Genomic DNA, 23811 nt, shown 5'->3' on the forward strand with positions numbered 1-23811 from the left:
TCAGATTTGTTTTTGAGTAGTTTTAATAGAGAGAATATAGGAATACACAGTGCAGATCTATAATGTGATAAACATGACAATAGAACAGAAAATATTAAAGTAATTCTTGCTTTGTTCTTGTTTCAAAAAATAGAATGTCATAATCTAAGAGTGCATTACAGAGCCAAACTAACGATATCCAGTTGGGTAAATCTGATTACAGTCGCGACTCAAACATACCCATTTTCTGGTGAGAATAATAGATTGATGCAACCAAAATTACCAGCAAACACAAGGCCCAAAATCTAGGCTCTTAGCAAGATCGTTTCCAGCTTGAAAGGAATGAAGGAAAAATGTCCACAATGCATAAAGAATCGTACAAAGCCCTAAACCAATTCATCTAACAACCAATGCTCTGCCCAAACAGCCTTCACATCTCTTCTTGAAGTGGTATGGCCTGCTCAAGGAGTACAGTCAACAAGGAAGATACAGCCCAGCTCTTGGAGTTGTACAGTCAATCTAGGTAATATATGCAGCAGCTTAAACTACCCAAAAATAGCCCAAATATGTAAAGCCCTCTCAATGTCAAAAATTTGAATTAGAATAAGTCCAGCTGTATTTCTTGCATGAAAACACCCCAAATCTTCCAGATTATGTCTTCCACTAACGTGGACAATGTCCTCTGCAAGGGTTTCCATCGTCACAGACCAAAGAAAAGCAATCTCCTCAAGAAGAAAAACATTACTCAATATCCAAAACACAACATGCCAAATGGACGCCCAAAGTGCCCTATTTTATATTTTTCCTAAAGAGGTTAGAACTAATCCTCTAGGCACACTTTATGTAATATTAGTCACTTCTTTTAATTCTCTAATATCCCATTAAATATAAGGGCCTAAAATTTCAAAATGAGGCACTTTTAATATCATAACAAGCCCCACTGTAGTCCCATTAAATAAATTAAAATAACAATAAAGTGGAATCTTTAATCTAACTTTAATAATTAATGATTATTTAATTTAATGCACCTAGACCATGTAAAATTCCGAGTCTGCCATTAAAAAAATGAACTCACAATGCTAAAAATAGAAACACTGCCATCTAGCCTAGTTGGTCCTCAGAATCGGCTTACTAAAATTGTAGATATTGGAAAACCAAAATCGCTCTAGAGAAGGACATTCCACACATAATCTTGATGGGAGCTCAACTAACCATCAAATTCTGTCAAGACTACTAGATGAATTACCTTTATTCCCTAATTCAATAGCCTATGAGAACACATTAAATAGGCTAGAGGTCCATGGTTGGCTAAGAGGGAGACATTACATTTATGCTTTTGTTGCAGGAACTCATCTCAACAAATCAACTACCCTACAGTGGGTGCTTATCAGAGAGCAAACTATGTCCCTAGCTTGTTGGAGAGTTCATGTATTTTATAATTGACATCTTTGGGACCCTGGTGACTTAGGACACAACAATATTTATATCAGAGTGGCGTAGCGAAAGTTTGATGGCAATGTGGTGCTGTAGAGGAAGTGATATCATTTCACTCGTCTCACTTGCATGTTTGATTTGGGACCTTGGAGCTGTTGGTGTTTCGTCAGATGATGGATTGCTTGAGGGCAAACAATCTTTGGGCTGCAAGGATTTGTCATGTCTATAAATTTTAATGTAATAATTAAATTAAATTAATTAATTAATTGGTCCTAGAATTTAAATAATATAATAAAAGGACCTTTAATTAGTTACTTTAATTAATTAATATGGGGCTCAAGTTAATAATGTGTATTTGTGGTTCCGATTGATTTAGTATATCTCGGATCCATTTTTATTTAATTGTTTCTGTAGGTGTGGCCATCGGCTATCTTTGTAAACTCTCGAGAAGTTCCTTTGAAGGGTATTTAAGCACAACATGTAGGTAGGAGTTGGTATGCGATTTTGATTGTTCTTCTTTGTATTGCGAATTCTAGTTGAGATTCTTTGTTGTTTGCTATTTTAGAAGTGAAAGATCTTCTCTATTTGGCTATTCCGGTTTCGGTGGGATTCAACCCTCACCCTATTCCATCTTGGTATTGTAGACACCTAAAAAATTCTTTAGAAAATAAAATATTTTTATTTTTTGAAAAAGTCCCTGATGACATCATCATTTATTAATTAATTAATTAATTTATTTTTATGCCATTAAATCCCTTTATCTTAATTAAAAATATTTAATTAAGGAATCCCTCCCAAAAATGTTTAAATCTTATTTAAACATTATTTCCTTATTTATTAATTATTTAATTAATAAATTGACCAAAAATCCCAAAATAAATAATTAATTTATTTTTTGCCCAAAACTTGGCCAATTTTCTTAAGACTACTAACCTCTTCCAAAATCTTCTAATCCTTCTTTAATTTCGATTAAAGGCTAATCCCATCACTTCCTACCCCTAATCCCAACTCAAAATATTTAATTAAGATTAAATATTAATCCTCATATTTATTAAAAATGTTTTAATAAATATCTTCTCAACCCAAACCTTTGAGATAAATAAACTTTATTTATCCTCATCCTAGAAAGTTCTAGACTCTTCTAGAAGGTCTTCATCCTCATCCTAAGCCTATCCGTAATCCTCCATTTAGCCTAATCCACCCCATCCACTCATACTAACCAAGCATAGCTACTAACTCACCCACCCTCATAAATGCCATCCACTTGCCCATCTCTAACATCCCTAATCTAATCCTAAACCCAACCCTAATCCTACCCTTAATCATTTGCACAATCCTAAACAAGCTTAAGACTTTCCTAAGCCAAGCCAAAGTCTTCTCTCAAAATATCCCAACCACCAAACCATGAATGCTCTTACAAAGCCATAAAAGACTTTTATAAACCCATTCATTGCTCTTACAAGCCATTAATAGGGTCTTGAAGGCCTTGAGCCTCCTTTGTTGACTCATCCTTGCCCTTTCTTTCACCCACTCACCCTGTGACATGTGTCACTCCCTGATTGGCTGTAAGGAAGCACAATCCATGTGCTCTCTTCTCATGCAATCTGAGCTTTCCATGAGCTTTTCCCCATCCTTGCATCTTAGCCCTCAAACCCTCATGCCCTTAGCCTATAAATTGAATCCCCTCCCAAGCCATTTCAACACAATCCATTTAGTAAAGTTATCATGCTAATTTGAGAAACAAAGCCATCAACTATACCCTCATAATGCCAAATTGAGAGCTCACAAGGCTACCAATTTGCCATTATCCATCTCCATTGAAGCAATTGAGCAAGCAAGTGAGCATACATCCTAAATCTATCAAATAGACTCATCCCTAAAACAAGAAAGGCTTCATTGAGAGAACCTTTTAATGGTTCATATTCTAAATTGAGGGTTTGTCTTTGTCTAGCATATATGTTATGCTTTTTAAGTTTGTAAATGCTTTTGATTCCTTAATTTAGTATTTCTTGCATGCTTATTTCTCATATACAGGCATTACTTGCTCAGGTCTAGCAAATCCGTGCACTATCTTTGTTTGCAATTATAAATATTGTTCAATGAAGCTCTATCTTGACAATTATCTGTATTGGTTTTGTGTGATTGGCAAATATCATCTTCATATCACTAACTTAATTTGCATCATGAAAGTTACACAATATTCCCCTTGTTATTGACAATTCGTCGGTCTAGACCTACATGTGTGATAGGAGACTACTTGAGGCACGGGAGTACCTGAAGCATTGAGAAAGACTACTTGAAGTATAAAGAAAGACTACTCGAAGCACTAAAGGAGAACTACCTGAAGCACAGGCTACCCAAGGCATTGAGGAAGACTACCGAAGCATTGAAAAGGACTGCTTGAAGCATTGAGTAAGACTACCTGAAGCATAAAGAAAGACTACCCAAAGCAGTGAGGGAGAACTACTTGAAGCATTGGCTACTCGAAGCATTGGGGAAGACTACCAAAGCATTGAGAAGGACTACCTGAAGCATTGAGGAAGACTACCTGAAGCATAAAGAAAGACTACCCGAAGCATTGAGGGAGAACTACCTGAAGCACTAGCTACCCGAAGCATTGAGGAAGACTACTGAAGCATTGAAAAGGACTACCCGAAGCATTGAGGAAGACTACCTGAAACATTGGGAAAGACTAATTGAAGCATTGAGGGAGAACTACCTGAAGCACTGAGGGATACTACTTGGAGCACATGACAAGACTACTTGAAGCACACAACAAGACTACCTAAAGCATACTACAGGATGTTGTGACAAAGAAAACAACACGCAAAGGGCTAGAGCAAAAATGTTGTACGGTATCTTCTAGCCAAAGCACAAACATATTCCTGAAGCACAGACATTCTAATAGCCTATTGTACAATTTCCAAATCCATATAGACATTGTATTCACCGTATGGATGCTATGTAGGCTTTCCATTGTATGGCAATAAGTGTAACGGGTTGAGGTTTGATTGGCAATACTAAAAATATAGGGACTTCATAAGGCAACTCTAGAACGGAACAATACATAGCAAGGGGCACAAGCAAATGCCAATTCCACCAAATATAAGAAAGTCAAAAGAGGAAATAAACTGGAGTTAAACATTAAGAGCAATAGTCTAGACTCTATAATATTAAGGGAAACAATTACTATGCTCGTATTACTGAGTTTTTTTTCTTTTTCACAAAAATCTGATAAGAAGCTTTTTAAGTCTTATATGATTAAATTGCCAATCCACCAAGAAATACAAGATAAGTAATTATTTACCTAATTTCTCTCAGCAACCTTGTTTGGAATCATTGCGAAATGTTTTCCAAAGAGGAAGATGCAGGAATACTGTTCTTCCCTCATCAAGAAAACCACCCTAAGATGGATACTCTTGAGTTCCTGTCACAGGCAGAAGGATTCAGAAATAAACTTGAGTTAAATATTAAGAGCAATAGTCTATAAGATTAAAGGAAATAATTACTATGCACGTATTACTGTGTTTATTTATTTCACAGAAATATTATAAGAAGCTTTTAAGTCTTACTTATATGATTAAATTGTCAATCCATCAAGAAATATAGGATAAGTAATTATTTACCTGATTTAACTCAACAACCATGTTTGGAATCATTGCAAAATCTTTGGCAAAGAGGAAGATGCAGGAGTACTATTCTTCCCTCATCAAGAACGCTTCCCCAAGATGGATACACTTGAGTTCCTGTCATACTTGTGGGCTATGGGCCCCAATGAGTTGGAAGTTCATTCCATGCCTTTGGGATTGATTGAGGAAGTAAGTCTTCCAGCATCCTATCAAGCTTTCCCATTGGATTCCTAATATGGTTGACTATGGGAATAGGCTATGAAAAAGACAGGAATTAATTTAAGAAGCTTTTTGAATAAAGATTATTTGTATACGATCATAGATTCTTGATATTAATGCTTTGATGTTAATGAATATTGTAATTAGGATTTTTACTATATTGGCATTATAATTGTATAATTTCATCATAGAATTGTATTTGTAAACAAGTTACATCTGCTGGAATTGTTATTTGTGGGCAAACCTAGGGATATGCCAAAAGGGAATATTAAATTGGGATCAGAGCATTGATCCTGCCATCTTGCAGGGTAAATATAAAACAATGAATGCATTCTAGTCACAGAGATTTGAAGGTCTGAGAAGGGATCATATGATATTCTAGTGCTTTTAAGCAGATTACAGAAACCAAGTAACAATGGCAAGGTATGAGGGAGCTTAATTCCCCATGGGTCAATATATGTTGCTAAATAATAGTATTAATTTTAAAGTGACAAAATGCAAAATGAAAATCAAGAGAGACAAAGGGATTCATGACACGGCAGTAATGATCACTGTTGAAGGGGACAGTTACTTCCACGTCTAATAGGAAGTGCATTAACTAGTGAAAAGAGGATAAAGTGTCTTTTACGGATCTGTTAGGACAGTGGCAATGAGTATGCATAGAAGTATTGGATGTGTTCCCTTACGAATAACCATGAAAAATATGAGATATGTGTACACCTCACAGACCCTATACATTGTCAAGGAATAGTGGATGGTATCAAGATGCAGTGGTAACCTTGTGCAGGTACAGATAAATAACTAATGATAAGCCTAAGATTTACCATAAATGACTGGCAAGACACTAGTGAAAGCACTATAGGTGGCTGTTGAACATGACAATATTAAACATCTTATAAAGTATCAAGCACCATAAAAGGTAGTGAATTGAAAATGTTTCTATACACTCACAGCTACCATTGGCAAGCACAACCCTCACAAAAGGACAGTCATGTAGCCTATAAACATTAAGCTTATGGCAATCATGATGTATCATAATACACACATATAACCACTTGTAAATCTTGGGCAATCAATATCTCTAGCCCAGTTGGCTTTAACAAACCCTATCCATCTTCTGGTTTGTTCACCTGAGGCCTTCCTTGTTTGCAGATTGCTTGACCCAAACTTTTGTGCAAATTATTAAAGACCATATTTTGAGTTCAAAGTTCCTTCCCTTGTTTATTTTACATATATCACCCATGGCATAAATTAGACATCTTAAATAGAGGAGCATGATACATGTCCTTTCATATCTTGAGACGGTCTCCTATATATTAATTTAAGCCAACAAAAACGGGAACATTAAGAAGTTTAGATTTGTGCACTTTCAAGTTTCAACCATTGCAATATCCAATCTTAACATGATTTTTGTGATTCAACTAGAGTTTTTCATAAAATTCTCTTGCAATTTCACTTCATAGGCTTAACATAAGTTTCCTTTTTCTCTGCAAGGTAAAATTGAGATTCAACACCAACATGAAATATGATGGCAATTTCAAGTAGAGGATGGAGATGGTAAAGAACACAGAGGACTATGGAAAAAGTTTCAAGCAAGCGCAACATGGAAAATTTAGGTATCCACAAGTAGTAGGTCATTCCTCAGGAAGCCAAGCAAGATGGTGTTCAAGATAGGAGGACAAAATGAAGATGTAAATCCAAGTTCAGAAACAAGATCATGATGGGATTCAAGAAGTAGAGTTGTACAAGGAAAATGAACAATCCTACAAGCAAATGGAGAAAGTTATCACAAACTTGAATTTTCTTTGGAAATCCAAGTTCAATACGAAATACCCAACTTGATAAGGCACATCATCATTTCTAAGTACCAAGGCCAAAACATCAAGATTTCAAGCAAATGCAAGTTCAAAAATTATACCAATGAGAAGATTTCAAAAGGAAATGGATGGAGAGGATTCATGAAGGTGAAGCAATTTGAGAATGTGATCCATCATAATCACCTGAGGGCTTGAAAATATTAAGTATCAAGGGACATCCCTTCATTACCAAGGAATTGGTCAAGTCTACAATATAAGAATGTTGATGTGGCACTGATTCATCTTCAACCAATTAGAAGTCCCAGTTTCATATGTCCAAGTTCATCCAATCAAACTGTTCCAAGTGCACATGTGGAGTCCACTTAGTGCATTTACCTTACCAATTTCCTCATTGGTTCTCAAAGCAATTTAATTTTTTCATTGGTTCACAAAGTGTTCCTTCATTGTACTTGGATAAGCATTTAATGCTTGTAACTGGTAGTTACATTAGAGTTGTGTTGGCTTAATCTTGACCATTGATTCCCAATGAATCAGAGCCATTCATTGTACTTGAGGCAACTATAAAAGGCAACCCTCATTTTTGCTGACTAGATGAATTAGATTAGTTTAGAGTAGAGGGAGAAACTTGCAAAGAAGAGTCTCCGATAGGGTGGCAAAATCGAACCCTTTTACCCAACCCTTTAGTGGTTCTATCAGTCCATCCACGAAAAGCACTATTCGTCTTCTTTCGGAAATGTTCGTGACCAAAATAGAGAGTTTCTAAAATTTTGTATTGTACTAGTCAACTGATCCAATTTGCTTCAGTTGTGCCAATTTTTTGAACTTAAGTTTTGGATCTTTACCATCAAATCGATCTATCAATCTCTCAGTGAATTCCACATAGGTATTTATCTGGTCATGCCCTAGTGTGATGGTGTTGTAATGCCACCATTCATGCACTACTCGCTCCGAGTGTAATGCCACAAATATAATTGCTTCTTCTTCTGGCATAGGATTAAGCTAGAAGTAAGCATCGGCCTTTATTATCCACGCTTGCGCAGATATGGATTTGGATCTGTCAAATGGAGACAGTTTTACTTTACTCAACTTCCTTCTGAGATCATCATTAAAATATCCTCGGTTTTCGCCTCTTGAATATCTCATTCTTAGATCTGCATAGTCTTTGTAGGATATATCTTCCTCAAAATTTGCATTCTTCCAGTCTTCTCTCAACTGTTCTTGAACTTCCTTGAAGGTTGTTTGCTTCCCTCTATGTTGTGCCTCCATCTGTGGTGGAAAAGACAACATGGAAGGTCGTGAGCGTGCTGGATCAGAGTTTACTTTACTTGACTCCGAGTTCGTGCTGTGACCATTTTTTTCACCGAATATTTTATTGTCTGCCAATTTCTTGAGAGGTTCTTCCATGAGTAGTTGACTATCATTGATCTATGCCTAATTCCTCCCAAGTTCTCTTAGTAGTGCCATGAGTTTGACAACTGTGGGTTCTGGTTTTGCTGCCATTCTATCAACCAAATGGGATCTTCTTCTCTTCCGACTATAAAATCTCATTTACTATCCACAGATTGGCAAGATTGAAGCTCTGATACCACTATAATGTCTTGAAATCCATTTAACTCCAAACAAGCGTGCACTAGATCACCAAAGGTGTACAGGATGAGAGGAACAATTGGCCAAGGTGGTGTACGAACTGCTTGGGTTGTGCGGTGGAACCCTGTAGGTTGTACGGTGCTCCCTTGGAGGCCGTACAATGGAATGCCGATATAGTCATATGAGTTGGTGGTGCAATGGTTGTACGGTGAGGGGGGAGGACTAGTTGTACGGTATGATAGAGCAAATGCCGTATGGTAAGATAAGGTAGTAGTACGGTTGTGGAGTTGTCCAGGCTGTACGGTAGGGTAAAGTTGCAGTACGGAAGATGCGCTTCGTAATGTGGGAGACGGATGGTGTACAGATGGAGGAGGAATGCTCAGTCATGGAAACATAAACTTATAGACCCGAATTCATTATATAAAGCCAAACAAGAACAAAGATTGAACATGAATAATCCTTCAATTAATATTTGCCAAAAGATGGTGCTTCGATTTGCCAGGTCCGAGCAAAATATTACAGGCAACGAAATAGGGTGAGGGTCGAATCCCACCGAAACCAGAAATAGCCAAATAGGGAAGGTCTTTCACTTCTGAAATGGCGAACAATAGAGAATCCCAACGGGAATTCGTAATACAAAGAAATAATCCAAATTGCATACCAACAACTACCTACAAGTCGTGCTTAAATACCCATCGGGGAAACCTTTTTGAGGGTGTACAAAGATAGCCGACGGCAACATCTACCTACGGAAATAAAAATAAAAATGGGTCCAAGATATACTAAATCAATCGGCCCATTAACAATGTTTGATTAATAATTTATTTTATGACGGGAAAATTATAGGAAACCTATATTTTATTGTTGATTGAAGTTGGACTTTAAGATTGGGTGATTAATTCTCTGGCTTCAATAATTCTTGAAATATTTCTAGCATGAGCTTGAAGAATGCTTGGAAGATCATGCAAAATAAAATATTTGGCACCATATTATCAGCTGGCTGTGAAAATATATTAACTCACAGGTTTAATAATCTCCATAGTATTGGGCTTTAAATTGGAGTTGGCTACTGAACTTGGTGGGGCGTGTGAGCAGAGGAGATAGTTACTTCATGCTTGGTGAAGCTTTTCTAGCCATATGTTCTTTGGAAATGCATGGCAAAGATGAAGAATAGCATCTTATTAGAATTCCATTGGTTGAGAATTTCTTTGATTGAAGTTGGCGTACTCTTTTCTAGCAGAGTTGCATCTCTTGATTGGCTAGGTATGTTTCTGCTGGGTGAATATATTTGGAAAACATTTCGTTGATGGCTGCGTAGTATTTCTACTAGCTGCACTCCCAGGTCTGTTCATTTCCAGTTCGTGAGGACATTTTGGGCTTTGCATTCACATTATAAATATCAATTTACTTCTGATGGAAGGATAGGGACAAAGAAAACTTCTGTTGGCTGGTTGAGCCAGAAGAGTGCAAACCAATTCATCTGGTAGAGCTTGTGTTTATCCATATATGTTGGTCAACACTCTTGGCTTAGGCTTCCTTTGTATTGACATGAACTCTACTGTAATTGACAAATATACTTCTTGCTATTATAACCTCAGGCTTTAGATTATTTGTTGACAAGGATTCAACATTGTGGTTGAAGAAACCTGAGTTTGGCATGAAAGAAACTTCAACAAATGTTTCCTGAATGTTGACAAAGTCTCCTCTCCCCCACCAACTCTTGGAAATCCATAATTGGTGGCTTATTCTTCCTATTGAGGCCTGGGCTGTTTCAGCGATAAATATTTATTTTGGTTAGGAGATGCTGCTGGAGTAATTCTGAGGGGCATCACTGAGATGTTTGTGAGGTACTTGGAAAAGTTTCAGTATAGGGAAGGTTAAGCAATTCTCAGAAATATATTGTGTCAATCGTATATTGCAAGAAAACACAAATTGTTATTTCCAGTTTAGAGTATAGGAATGCTTATGCATGATCAAATTGATTTTGGTGATATTAATTCTTGTTTTGATGATGAGAGAGTAGACATATGGCTTTTGCTATGATTCTTGGAGTTTACTACAGACAATAACTCAACAATACATACTAAACAAGCTATATGATACATCTAGAGCAACCTTTATGACAAAATAACTGAGAAAAAGAAAGTTCAATTTTGGTGCAAATCCATTGGGAATATTTCACTTGGTTGTTATTGAGTCTGAAAAGATTTTGGCATTCATGCAATTGGAATGGGGGAATTTTTTCAATGTTTTCTATCTTAGGGATGGCCTACTATAGAGATGGTAGCCATGATGGTAGTATGGCTCCCATCGAGACTCACCATGGCCAAAAAACATGGTCGAGTGCTCACTAGACTTTACAAAGTGGAGACATGCTTCAAGCTTTCAGGGACATCTAAAATAGAATGAAGAGGGTGACAAATTCTCTTGAGGAAGATAGCATGGTCAGAGAGAGTGCACTTCAATGAGTAGTGGGTGGTTGGAGTGAGTTGTTTCCCATTTTAGCAATTCATGAGTAGCTCACCCAATGGTCCCAACTCACCATTGTAGAATGTGAGTGACATATAGCTATGGAAGCCACCTTGGCCAAGCAGGAGGCCTAGTTGATTGAGCAAGAGAGTAGACTAGAGGAGCAAAAGGTAGTGTAGACAGAGAAGGATGCCCAATTCGTAGCACAGTGAAGGTAATTGGCTAATAAGTATTAGCATAAGGCTATGGCCCAAGAAGTAGATAGAGTGACCTGATGTAGGTAGTTCTCCTGGTTAAGAGTTTGAGGAAATGCATTGTTGTGGCTGAGTGCAATTTGAAAATCTGTACAGAGCAAGTGCATCACCTTTGCCAACAACTCTCCACTTCATGAGTTACATTGATCCCAGCGTCCTCCACTTGTCTAGGATGCCCTCTTACCCTCAGTAGTTTTGTTCTACATAGCCCCATTTTTGCTTTAACCATTTGGAAGACAACTTTGTTTTTGGGCGGAGGTGAGGGGTGTGTGTGTGTGTGTGTTTGTGCTGATGTTGGCCAGATATGTCAAATTAATTATATTGGTGTTCTTATTATTTTTATTATGAAATCATGTGAAAATTAGTATGATTTTTAGTTGGTTTCAACTTTCCATACTATCAATTTTAGTTACACTTCATGTGGGTAGATTTTCATGCAAGCTTTATTTTCTTGACTTGTAGGATGTGAAAATAGGTCAACGGATGATTACAATTTCTACTGTGGGTGTTCCAAACACAATAAGGAAATTAGCAACTTACAAGCTTCAATCAACATTGGCAGTCAGGTATTTTAGCTTTGAAGCCTAATTGATTGTGCTTTTGTTTTCTTCTAGGCACATTGGAATAAGTTGTATTTACTTTTTCTGCTATTTTGTTTCAGACATATCTTCAAAACATTTATTCCATCAAAGTGAAAAACCACTCTGCCACTAATAAATATAGGAGATTTTTTACCTCACAACTCTTTCATTCAACATTAGTTTGAGGCGAATCAAATAGATATAGAGAAATTGGTGTAATTGTGTTTGATAAAGTAGAGAGATCTATTGGGGTCCTCACTCAAAAATACGTTTGTCACAAATTATAAGCTATATGCATGAAGTACTGCTCGTACTGCATATCACTTCATATCTTCAAAGTTTAATATAACTGCTGGTATTTAACAACTGAATTAACAAAAATTACAACTAGATACATTATATACAAAATGGCCAATTATCAAATTAATAGTGACCCCTACAAAAAATATTCATCCCGCAAACACCAGCAGAGCCCAAAGCACTCCATCCAGCCTCAGCATTCAGGTTCACCTCCATTATTCCCTGCTGGCCCACTCTGTCTGGAAGGCCAGCTCAATCGTGTGCAGAGGACGGAATCTATCTGTTATAAATGTTCTACCTGCAGACACCAGCAGAGCCTAAACCACTTCATCCAGCCACACCATTCAGGTTCGCTTCCATTATTCCCTGCTGCCCCACTCTGTCTGGAAGGCCAGCTCAATCCTGTCAAAGCAGAGAGTCTTACACATTTGAACACTTCCTCTCACAACTTGCTTGAATGTTTTTCCTTTAATAAGCTTGGGTATGCTTATCTCACTGGATATCTCCAGAAGCCCGTTCTTATTTGTGACAAAAAGCCTGCCAATGACATTACCCAGGTTTGCATGAGGTCTAGATCTCCTACAATTCATGATATACTGTAACAATTTCTTTTTAAGGCTAGATAAACTTTTGCCATTGTTTCACCAAAAACTTATGCCTGACAACCTTGTTGACCTGCCAAGGCTACCAGGGTTATTTGAAATACTGTGTAAATTTCTTGTATAAACAAACACAAGATCCTAGCCCACGTGGTTTCATTTGGTACAACCTCTGAAAGCTTCATAATGAATCCCCTTAGAATGCATGTTTTTGAGTACCTAACAGTTGATTCCTCACATAAAAATGGCTTGCAACTGTTTATCTGTGTCATGGCTTCAGTGAAATGGGTTTGCTTTTGCTTAAGTGAATTGGTGCATCATTCTATGTGTGATAATAATAGACAGAAGGCCACCAAACCAAAGATCATCACGCCACAAAGAATCTGCAACAAGACAAAAGAAGCCACAAAATATCTTCACTTCCTGCCTTGTATGTAAAACACTTTTATCCAAGTGATGATTACCATTGCACATGGGAATTAATGAAAGAGTCTTTGCATTTTAAACTGAACTAGTTCAGCAAGAACTCGGTGCTGGGATTTTTATGATGCAAGTTTAATTCACATGGATGATGGTGTCGAGAAAATGGAGTGGCAAGGGTTAATAACATACCTTGCTTTAGGGAGGCTTGAATATTATTTTTTGTTAGTTTTACCGACTAATTTGGTTATGCAATATATTGTTGTGTAATGTCTCCTTCTTGACTAACTTGGGAAATGGGGACAATTGCCTTGCCAAATCAATTGCAAGAGAATTATTTCCTTAAAGTCTCACTTGACAGTATGAATGATGATCTATGATACATTTAATGAATGTTATGCATAAATTTGATAACTATGTCACTGCTATCTGTAATATGACAATTGGAATATGCAAGGTGATCAAGTCTTCATATATTGATAATACTTAAGATTATCTTAATAATATAGACAATCTGCTAATGATACTATATGGATTGGATGTTGAATCACTACTGTATTTGATAGGACTCTAGGAATTATGCAAAGGTTAGATATTTGGATCTGCAGATACATATATGTATAGCTCTGCTCTTTCTGATATATCGATGCAAAACTATGCAATGAACCTCCTTTCACTGATGTTAGCAATAATGCTATGATACAGTGATGTATCTATATAACTGTGTAACGGTGAATAATGTGCTATGTCTGATATGTCAATATAATACTTTCAACAATGATGATGATGCTGTTTTTGATCTGAACTCTTGATCCCTGCAACTATGGTGCCTTCTCTAATTTGTAATTAATTGCTTGCAATCATTTATGCCAACTATTCAAATGCTCTATCGAGAATATCCAATATGGATAAGTAAGAAATAAGTTTCAATCCGATGCTGAAATAAATGGTTTTGATCTCCTTACATATCTATTATCATCGAATAATTCCGTCTCTTAGATATCATGCCCATCCTTTTATTAATATCTCTCCACAAGATATCACACCCATTCATAACTGATGTGAAATTGTGTGTAATGTTCACGTCATAAAATAAATAAATTATTAAACCTTTGTATATGGGCTGATTTATTTTGTAATGTTCCAGACTAACAATGGCGAGTTTTATCAGATTTGTGACTGTAGTATGAGTGCGAATATGGCTTTGCAGGATAGCTGTACATTAAGTAGAGACCCTCTGTGATAGCCATACGGTGGTGGGAGCGAATGGTAGAGAGGGTACTAAACAGATCAGACCGTACGGATTGCACGACAAGGCTATATGTTGGCTTATGGTTACTGAGAGAGTGGGGGGGAAACTTAGGTTGACGTACGAGTTGAGAATGAAAGGCTGTACAGTCAATTATAGGCCGTACGGTGGCAACTTGAGTCCGTACGGTGACAACTAAGTCAGTACGGAGACTTGGAATGGACAGGGATTCACTAAGAATGCTGTACGGAGGTGTGGGGTGCAGGAAGTATGGAGATGAGGGAAATGAACAGAGGTAGATGCCCATACGGGAATGATTGGAGGCCGTACTGATGAGGAAGAGATCATACGGTGGTATGGTGCAGCAAAGAGGCCGTATGTAGCCCAAAGAAGCCGTACGGTGTCACACAGTGGACACACAAAGTTGCACAACAGTAAATGCTGAATATTATATCAAGGAATACTGTAGATTTGGAACACCAAATAATATCCGCACAAGTATGGAAGTTCATACACCAGATGTTAAGTATTTAGCAAAATAATGAGAGTACTCCAGTTTGCCTGATACACACCAAACTGAACACCGACGGAATAGGGTGAGGGATGAATCCCACCGAAACCGCACGTGCCAAATAGGGAAGATCTTTCACTTCCGAAATGGCGAACAATTCTAAACTCCAACAGGAATCCGCAGTACAGAGAAAATATAATCCAAAGCATACCTACTACTACCTACAAGCCGTGCTTAAATACCCGTCGTAAAACTTCTCGAGGGTGTACAAAGATAGCCGACGGTGACACAAACTACGGAAACAAAAATAAAAATGGGTCCGAGATACACTAAATCAATCGAAACCCCTAAATATAAACATTAATAACTTGGGCCCCAAATTAATTAAAATTGGGAACATTACAGATTTAGCATATCTCAAACCCATTTTTATTTAATTGTTTCGACAGGTGTTTACCGTGCCTCCTATAGGCACTTAGTTTCTCCCTCGATTGGAGTTTTTCTCTTCTCACCATTTCAGAAGTGAAAGACCTTCCCTAGTTCGCTCACACAGTTTTAGTGAGATTCAACCCCCACTGTATTCTGTTCTGGATTACTTGGCTCATATCTAGCGAATCAGAGCATCATTCTTGTTTGCAAATATCATTGTTTCTGGAATATATCTATATTTATGTAGTTTGTGTGTGCGTACGCTCTATGCTAATATTGAGACCACTGTGATTAATCAATGTTGGTTAACGGTTTGTCCCTCTTGCCAACTTGGCTATACCTTGATTCTAGATGCCCAAAATGTGAGGAAACAAAAGGATGTTACCAACAAATGGGTTAGTATATGTGTTATATCACTGCCCTTTGAATTGTAAGGTACAACTCCCTTATATGCAATGAATTTTGTTTTTAATAGATCATTGTGATGTGGGGTATGCTCTTAGCCTGAGAGCAAAAAAGGATAAACCAGGATGTTCATAACTACAAACACCCCAGGCAAAAAAAGATTTGGGCAACTTATAACACCTAGTGGAATGAATATCACAAGCTAAGTTCCTCTAACATCTACTCCTACTTCTAAGTGCAGATTTACCATCTAAATGTAAAAGAGGAATGAAGAGATAAGCACATGAGGGCAAATGGAATTGCTTTCACCATCAGCCTTGAATGAAATGGAATCCAACCAATGACTAATAGATTCATATACATTTATCTTTCATTTCCCAATGAAACTATCTAACATGATATGAAATGAACAAGAGAGGAAGCATAATTATATATGAGGAAAGTAAATGGAATCATTTTAACTGCAAACATCGAAATGAAATGGAATCCACCTGATTATCATAGGTTCACATACAATTGTCCTTCAACTCTTTATGCAGAAGTAATCTAAGAATGGGCAACAAAAGATGACCGGTAAACAGAAAGTAAGTGGAATTATAGACTCATTCACCATCAAGTTTGCCGACCTTTATATTATCAAATAAGGTTACATTTATAGCTTGTTGTTAATTTCTTCTAATTCTGGCAGAGCAACAATCATATAATAGAAAAGAATAAAATATAAAATTATCATGATATGAGCACTTGATATCTCTTCTACTGACGATCCATAATATTCCTGAAAATATCCCATGACCTTTTGGCTTCCTGTGATTTCACAAATCTTGCAGAAACCTATTAATCTTTCATATTCTGCTATTTCGCGCCAAATTGCATATTTCATATTCTAGTGGTCATTGCCAGTTTAAATTTCCATCGTTGATCTTACACGATTTGATGATCATGATGAAACCTTTATTACCTTTGTTATGATTGCGCAACAAAGACTTTCGATGTACGAGGGCCCACAGATCCACGTGTCAACAAGTTGCTTGCACGCATTGTTTAAACTTCGAGCACTTCCAAAAAGCGGACAGGCACTCACCGCCGATCTTCCAAGATCGGGCGATCATGTAAGGCTGATCCACTTTCGTCATGTCAGAGAACCTGACCAATCGTAGCATACCAATTTCGCATCCGTTCTGACAATCTTCTTTTGTGGCTCGCAAGTTGAATTTGGCCCCACAGCCACGTGTCTAACCGTTGCTTTCCCGCATTGTCTAAACTTCAAGCACTTCCAGAATGCGGGAAAGTGCCGTGCATTGATCTTTTTTTGATTTGATGGCTTGGAACATGCATGATTTTATGTGAAAAAAAGGGGGGGCCCAACTAACATGTAAGACTTTGACTTTTCAACTCACCAATGAAATGCATTATTTCGCTCGGTTGACTTGTCAATTTGGTGAGGTGGATGAACAGACGTGTTTGATTCGTTGAATTGATTCCAACTTTGGTCTTCACCATCTTTGACTACGTTCTTCATCATTTCTACATTTTAAGTATTCGTTCTTATTATTGTATATCAATCTTCACCTTCAGTCTTTAGTGTTTTCTTTTGCATTTTCTTGGTATATGCATGTGATTTCTTCATTCTACTTGCATCAATGCCTTTAATGGAACATTCGATCTTAGAATTAGGGTTTCTCAGAGATTTGTAGAAATACTTTCATGAGGGATTGCCTCTCAACATAAATCTTTGTTTTTCACCTGATTGGGAACAAGGAACATATGAATCAATAGTAAATCCAGACCTTCTCATTGGGATAAAGCATGAACAAACCCTCCCAAAACCCTAATCACTTAGCTTTGGGTTAAATCCAAAGAATGATGAGAAGAAAAATCATCCTATAGGCAATCTAGACTCAGACTCAAGACTTTGATACTTGACTTGATGCGAAATCTGAAGGCAAAAGATATGAACTTAAACTTGGGCAACAATCAACAACTCCATTATCATTGAAGGAAGTCCGTAGGTGTATACTCTGTCCAACCATCCTCTATACCCTCCAACACCCATCAATCCGTCTGGTCTTGTACAAGTTGTATGACTCCTTGCACTATTCTACCATATGACCATAGTCGATACAAACACCTAGTTTCCTCCACAAAACATACCAACATCCCAGGTTGCTCTTGACTACCTCGTAAGGTCTCATTTGCAATCCCCAACTACACTGTACATTTGTGTATCCATACACCATTACAACACCACACACAACATACGTCCACTGTATCATCGTACAACTTGTATTGTATGAACATCACCGTATGACCTGCACATCTCCATATTGTATGTACATCATTTGATTGTGTTTCGTGGATTTTGACGCTTCTTGGTTTGGGTGCTAAATAACTTTCAACCTGGAACAAAACATTATAGTGGTATCAAAGCCAATGATCTTGCCAACCTGTGGACAGTGGATAAAAGTTAATAGTTGGAAACGGAGGAGATCCCACTCACTTGATATAATGACGGATTTACCAGAACCCACTTTTATTGAAGTCATGGCACTATTGTGGGATCTTTCAAGTAATCAAGCACAAATCAATGACACTCATCAACTTATGGAAGAAACACTCCAAAAATTAGTGGAAAATAAGATATTTGGTGAACAAAGTGGTCAGATTGCCAATTCAGTTTCAAGAAAGGCAAATCCTCATCTGGCATGCTGTTGACCTTCCATGCCAACTTCCCCTTCATAGACAAAGGTACTGCACGAAGGAAGGCAACCAACCTTTGAGGAGGTTCAAGAACAGTTGAAAGAAGACTAGAAGAATGCAAACTTGGAAGAGGATATATCCTACAAAGATTATGTGGAATTGATAACACGATATTCTAGAGGCGTAAACCAAAGATATTTTAACGATGATCTCAGAAGAGAGTTGAGTAAGGTAAATTTGTCACCATTTGATGGATCTGGATCCATATTTGCTCAGGCATGGGTAATGAAGGTTGATACCTAGAAAAGGAAGCAATTAAATTTGTAGCATTCCACCTAGAGGGAGTGGCACATGAATGGTGACATCTTAGCACCATTATGCTAGGACATGACCAAGTAAATACTTATGTAGAATTCACTGAAAAATTGATAGATAGGTTTGATGGTAAAGATCTAGAACTTAATTTTAAAGAGCTGGCACAATTAAGACAATCAAGATCGGTTGACCAGCACATTATGGAATCTTAGAAGCTCTCTGTTTTGGTTACAGACATTTCTAAAAAGAGACGGATAGTACTATTCATGGAGAGACTGACAAAACCATTGAGGGGTTGGGTAAAGAGTTTCAATCTTGCTAGCCTTTTGGAGGCTATAAAAAATGTGTGAAGTATGGCATCATTATTGGCATGATCCTCTCGAGGTTACTCCCACTCCAAACTGCCATTGGTTCCAAAGGACAAAGATAACAAACCTCCACCAAAGAAGCTTTCGTTGGACGAAGCTGCCAGACAAGAACTCTGAAGGAAAAAATTATGTTCACTTGTAAGGAGCCATGGGAACCTAGGCACAGATGCCTTGGTAAAGGAGAAATACATGTAACGACTAGTTTTATCCGGGTCTTAATTAACAACTAACATACTCATAGAAATACAATTATTACTTCAATTTCATAGGAAGACAGTTATATTAGTCATGTTCATGTGAATAAGACTTACTGTTAAAATCAGTTAGACAAAATTTTTTAATTAAAAACTTAAAAAACCATCAATGAATTTACCATAGAAATTAAAATCCACATACCGCGAAATTTGAACCGATAAATCATTGTAAGAAGGCTTCTGTAATCACCCAGATTAGTCCACAAATACCACTATAACAAAATCATATAACGATTACCATTAAATACCTCTATATCAAAATTAGATGACGATTACTATTAAATACCACTATATAAAATTAGGGCATCACAAACCACCGTATCAATTAGGGCATCAATTACCATTGGATCATTTAGGGCTTCAGATACTATTATATCACTTAGGGCTTCAATTACCACTAGATCATTTAGGGCATCAGATACCATTGTATCAATTAGGGCTCCGAATACCACGGAATTCAATTAAGGCTTCAGATACCACTGTATCATTTAGGGCTCCAAATACCACTCTATCATTCTTTTCCTTCCGATTTCTTAACTGTGGCAATAACTTAAGATTAAAAGATATGCTCATATTCAATATTCATATAAATAGAAGACTGAGATAACAATCCATTTGATAAATCTATCTCTCGCAACTAAGTGTAAAGTAACTGTAATAATGATAAAACTCAATTAATCTTACCTTAGTCTTGCATATACATCATAAAAGTAAAATAGCTATTTTCGGTAACCAATTCAATGTAAAGCTTATCTTTTTCTGTTGTACGTCTGACAACTTATGGAGAGGTGAAACATTGTCAGGGGCTTAACCACTCAACCATGGACCTTAACTTATTTCCCACACAATCTCCAATGAGAAAGGCTCTCCCTACCTGCAATTGGACTTGGAACATTTGTCACCTACTGAGCATTATGGTATTTAAACACACTATTCGACTTGACAGTAGGAGGGTACAATTAATAGGATCATGCATAAGCTATTAAATGATATTATTCTAGATTTAATGTATCATAGCTGACTTTTATTCTCTAAGTCATTTCAGACTCCATCTCACCTCTTCACCCCTTTTCCATAGCTATATAGCTGGTGAATCCTAGGTGTTCAGATCTTAGAGCAATCGGCTCTGTTTGTTGATTCCTAACAAATTCATGAATAACATATATGTTCTAGCTTATCACAATTTGTGATTTGAAAAGGATATTCTTAAAGATTGTAGAATTTTATTGTTTTATTAATTAATTTAATCATATCTGATTTCTCTTCTGCATTCTTGTAGATTCATTCCACCTCTTCACCATTTCATAGCTTCTTTGCTGGTGAATCCTAGGTGCCTGTAAGATTATAAAAATTCTATTTTTATTTACACTTCTTCACCATTTCATGGCTTCATCGCTGGTGAATCCTAGGTGTTAGAGAATCTAAGAGTATTCTGTTCTTTATTTCGGGGATTGTGTAAGCATGGTTATTGATGATGATTCATATAATCATTTAAGGTTCCTACAACTACCATTCGATTTCATAAATGATGTTTCAATCACAATGATAATACTAAGAAGATCTTCAATAAAATTCTATGAAATGCAAAAGACCAACAGCAAGGTATTGTGTATTAATCTCAGTCCTAACATTGTATAGCCGGCTGCAATTGGACTTAGAAAAGAAAGAATTATGAGATATGAATGCATGTATTCATGACTTGAGATTATGCTTGAGGTTTTGTTTGGACGTGGCTCCTCCCATCCTTGGCCGGAACTCCTGTTTGGCTATTTGTTTTGCCTGCTTGATTGAGGCTTGATTTGTAGATTGCAGACGTCGGCGGTATAAGGGAAGAACAAAACAGTACTGGTTTGTGTAGATGGAAAGAACATTTTCAGTTGGGAATGAATACACTCGGCTTGAATGGAAGATGTTGCAGACTATGGAAGAGAGATGACGTCTTGGTTGATTCACGGCTTCTCTTAAAGGTTAGCCATGGCTCCTCGGCTTCTATCAGTTTAAAAAGATTATAGCTGATTCAAATTCGATTAAAACAAAAAGAGGAAAAGATAAATAAAAAGTTGGAAGAAAGAGTTGGAAAGATTATAATTTAATTATTGTCAATTCGAATTTCCAAGTATTAAATCGATTTATCATGCCAAGTGTTAATCAGTTAAAAGAAAGAATATTAAAATGGAAAGAATAGAGTTGGAAGATAATAATTCGAATTTTATAATAATTCGAATGTTATTATTATAATCTTATATTTATATATGTACATGTTAATATTAATGGGGTGACATCACTTTATTAAATTATTATAATATAATGGCGCCATCTCATTTTTATATCTATATGTATGTATATAGATATATCTATTATAATAATAAGGTGAAAGATCATATTAAATCCTTAGAGGTACGTTTTATAATTTAACTCAATTACTTTATGTTTCTCAATTTATTTATTTAAATAGCTCATGTGGGTCCCAAAGATGTATCCTATTTCAAGTCACTAGGTTCTCAACCCATCTGCCCAGTGATGGTGATGCTCCTGTGCCTAATTCTTTTCTGACAATGCTTCCACCCCTTCGACTTGTTTCCTGCAAGGAAATTCTCCGTAATTAAATTATATTATCATAATAAATTATTTAATCATAAATAATCATAATGGTTAACCATCTTCTCAATTCCATGAATTCGTGATAGATGATCAACTAGCTTGTTATCTTCACTTGAAATTATAACGACTAACCATTTTACCATTTTGCAAGATTATAACAAATTAAACTGCCAACTGACTTCATGTGAACCTCAACGGCTATATTTTAAATTAGGTAAAATTGGGATGTAACAATGCACTACATCGAGGTCATGTCTGGTTATGAGGATAATCAAGGAAATCTACCTATAGAGGCTGGTCAACCATAGGAGGACTCCAAAAAGATCAAATTAAATCGTACGGAGAAGATCGCCACATTGGTACGATGTAGAGGAACCATTGCTCTATCCAGGAGCCCGAGATGTATGGTATTCTGAGTATGGGGAACCCTTCAAGGACAGAGGGTCATTGTGATGCTAGATAGTGGAGCTATAGTAAGCTTTATAGACTCATCATTGGTGAAACAAAGAGGTATACCTACAGAGGTAGATGCAAGATTCTAAGTCAAGGTCACCGCAGAACATTCTTATCCTACACACACCTTGTTTCCCAATTAAGCATCACCATGGCTAATCACATAGTGATAAAAGATTTCTTTATAGTAGACCTGGATGATATGGAGGTCATGCTGGGCATACAATGGATGCAGTCACTTGACGAATACACAGAGCTTCAAATGGATGACTTCACTTTTGTGGTTGATGGGAAGAAGGTTGTTCTCAAAGGGATGGCCAACAAGGGACTGAAGGAAGTTTTCACACAACAGATGTAGGCCATTTTTTGGCATGATGACATTGCTTGGGCTACACATTGCTTTGTTTCGGCAGGATCAATAAAAGGGCAACGAGCGTCCTACCAAGATGATGAGCTACAGGCCATCTTGAATACACATGATAGAGTTTTTGTAGACATTTCTCTTGGCATACCCCCCCCATTGTGGTTTTGAGCACACCATTGAATTGGAAGTCGACGCCAAATCGGTTATCACTACATTGTAGTGCCATCCTAGAAAATTTAAAGATGAAGTTGTGAAGACAATCCAAGAGCTTCTCGAGAAGGGATGGGTTTGTCCCAACTCTAGCCCTTTTGCATCATCAGTGGGTGTTGGTGAAAAATGACAGAACGTTACACATGTATGTGGACTATCGTGCATTAAACAACAAAACAATAAAAAATAGATACCGTAATCCCAAGATCGATGAATTGTTGGATGGGTTGCATGGTGCAGTTTATTTCTTCAAAATAGATCTCCTTTCCAGATACCATTAGATCCGCATGTGGGAAGATGTGGAAAAGGCGACTTTCCGTTGTCACTACGGACATTATGAGTTCCTCGTCATGCCATTTGGATTGATGAACGCACCAACTACTTTTCAGTCTTGCATGAATCGCATCTTCAACAAACAACTTTATAAGTAGTTGTTGGTATTCTTTGATGATATCCTTATTTACAGTAAAATATGGGAAGAACACTTAAGACATTTGGATGAAGTCCTCGACATCATGGAGGCTCAGTCCTTGTTTGCCAAGAAATATCCAAGTGCGAATTTGGAATGATAGAAATATTATAATTAGCACACATCAATAAAATTGGAGTACAGGTCCACTAGGAGAAGATTTAGGCTATCCTTGATTGGCCTCTGCCAAAATCA

At 37.0% G+C, this 23811-nt stretch overlaps 1 protein-coding gene across 1 annotated transcript in view; it reads left to right on the forward strand.

Annotated features, from left to right (window-relative positions):
• The window catches only part of LOC149576063 (Radical SAM superfamily protein), a 112327-nt gene that overhangs the window by 30249 nt on the left and 58267 nt on the right, over nucleotides 1-23811 (forward strand). The window contains exon 7 of the mRNA XM_089816226.1: nucleotides 11851-11954. Within this exon, the coding sequence (XP_089672352.1) occupies nucleotides 11851-11954 (104 nt within the window). The remainder of the gene's footprint in view (nucleotides 1-11850; nucleotides 11955-23811) is intronic.

The sequence above is a fragment of the Cupressus sempervirens genome, chromosome 1 (genome assembly GCF_028749045.1).
Source record: "Cupressus sempervirens isolate cs-2001-9-10 chromosome 1, ASM2874904v1, whole genome shotgun sequence".
Lineage (NCBI taxonomy): Eukaryota > Viridiplantae > Streptophyta > Pinopsida > Cupressales > Cupressaceae > Cupressus > Cupressus sempervirens.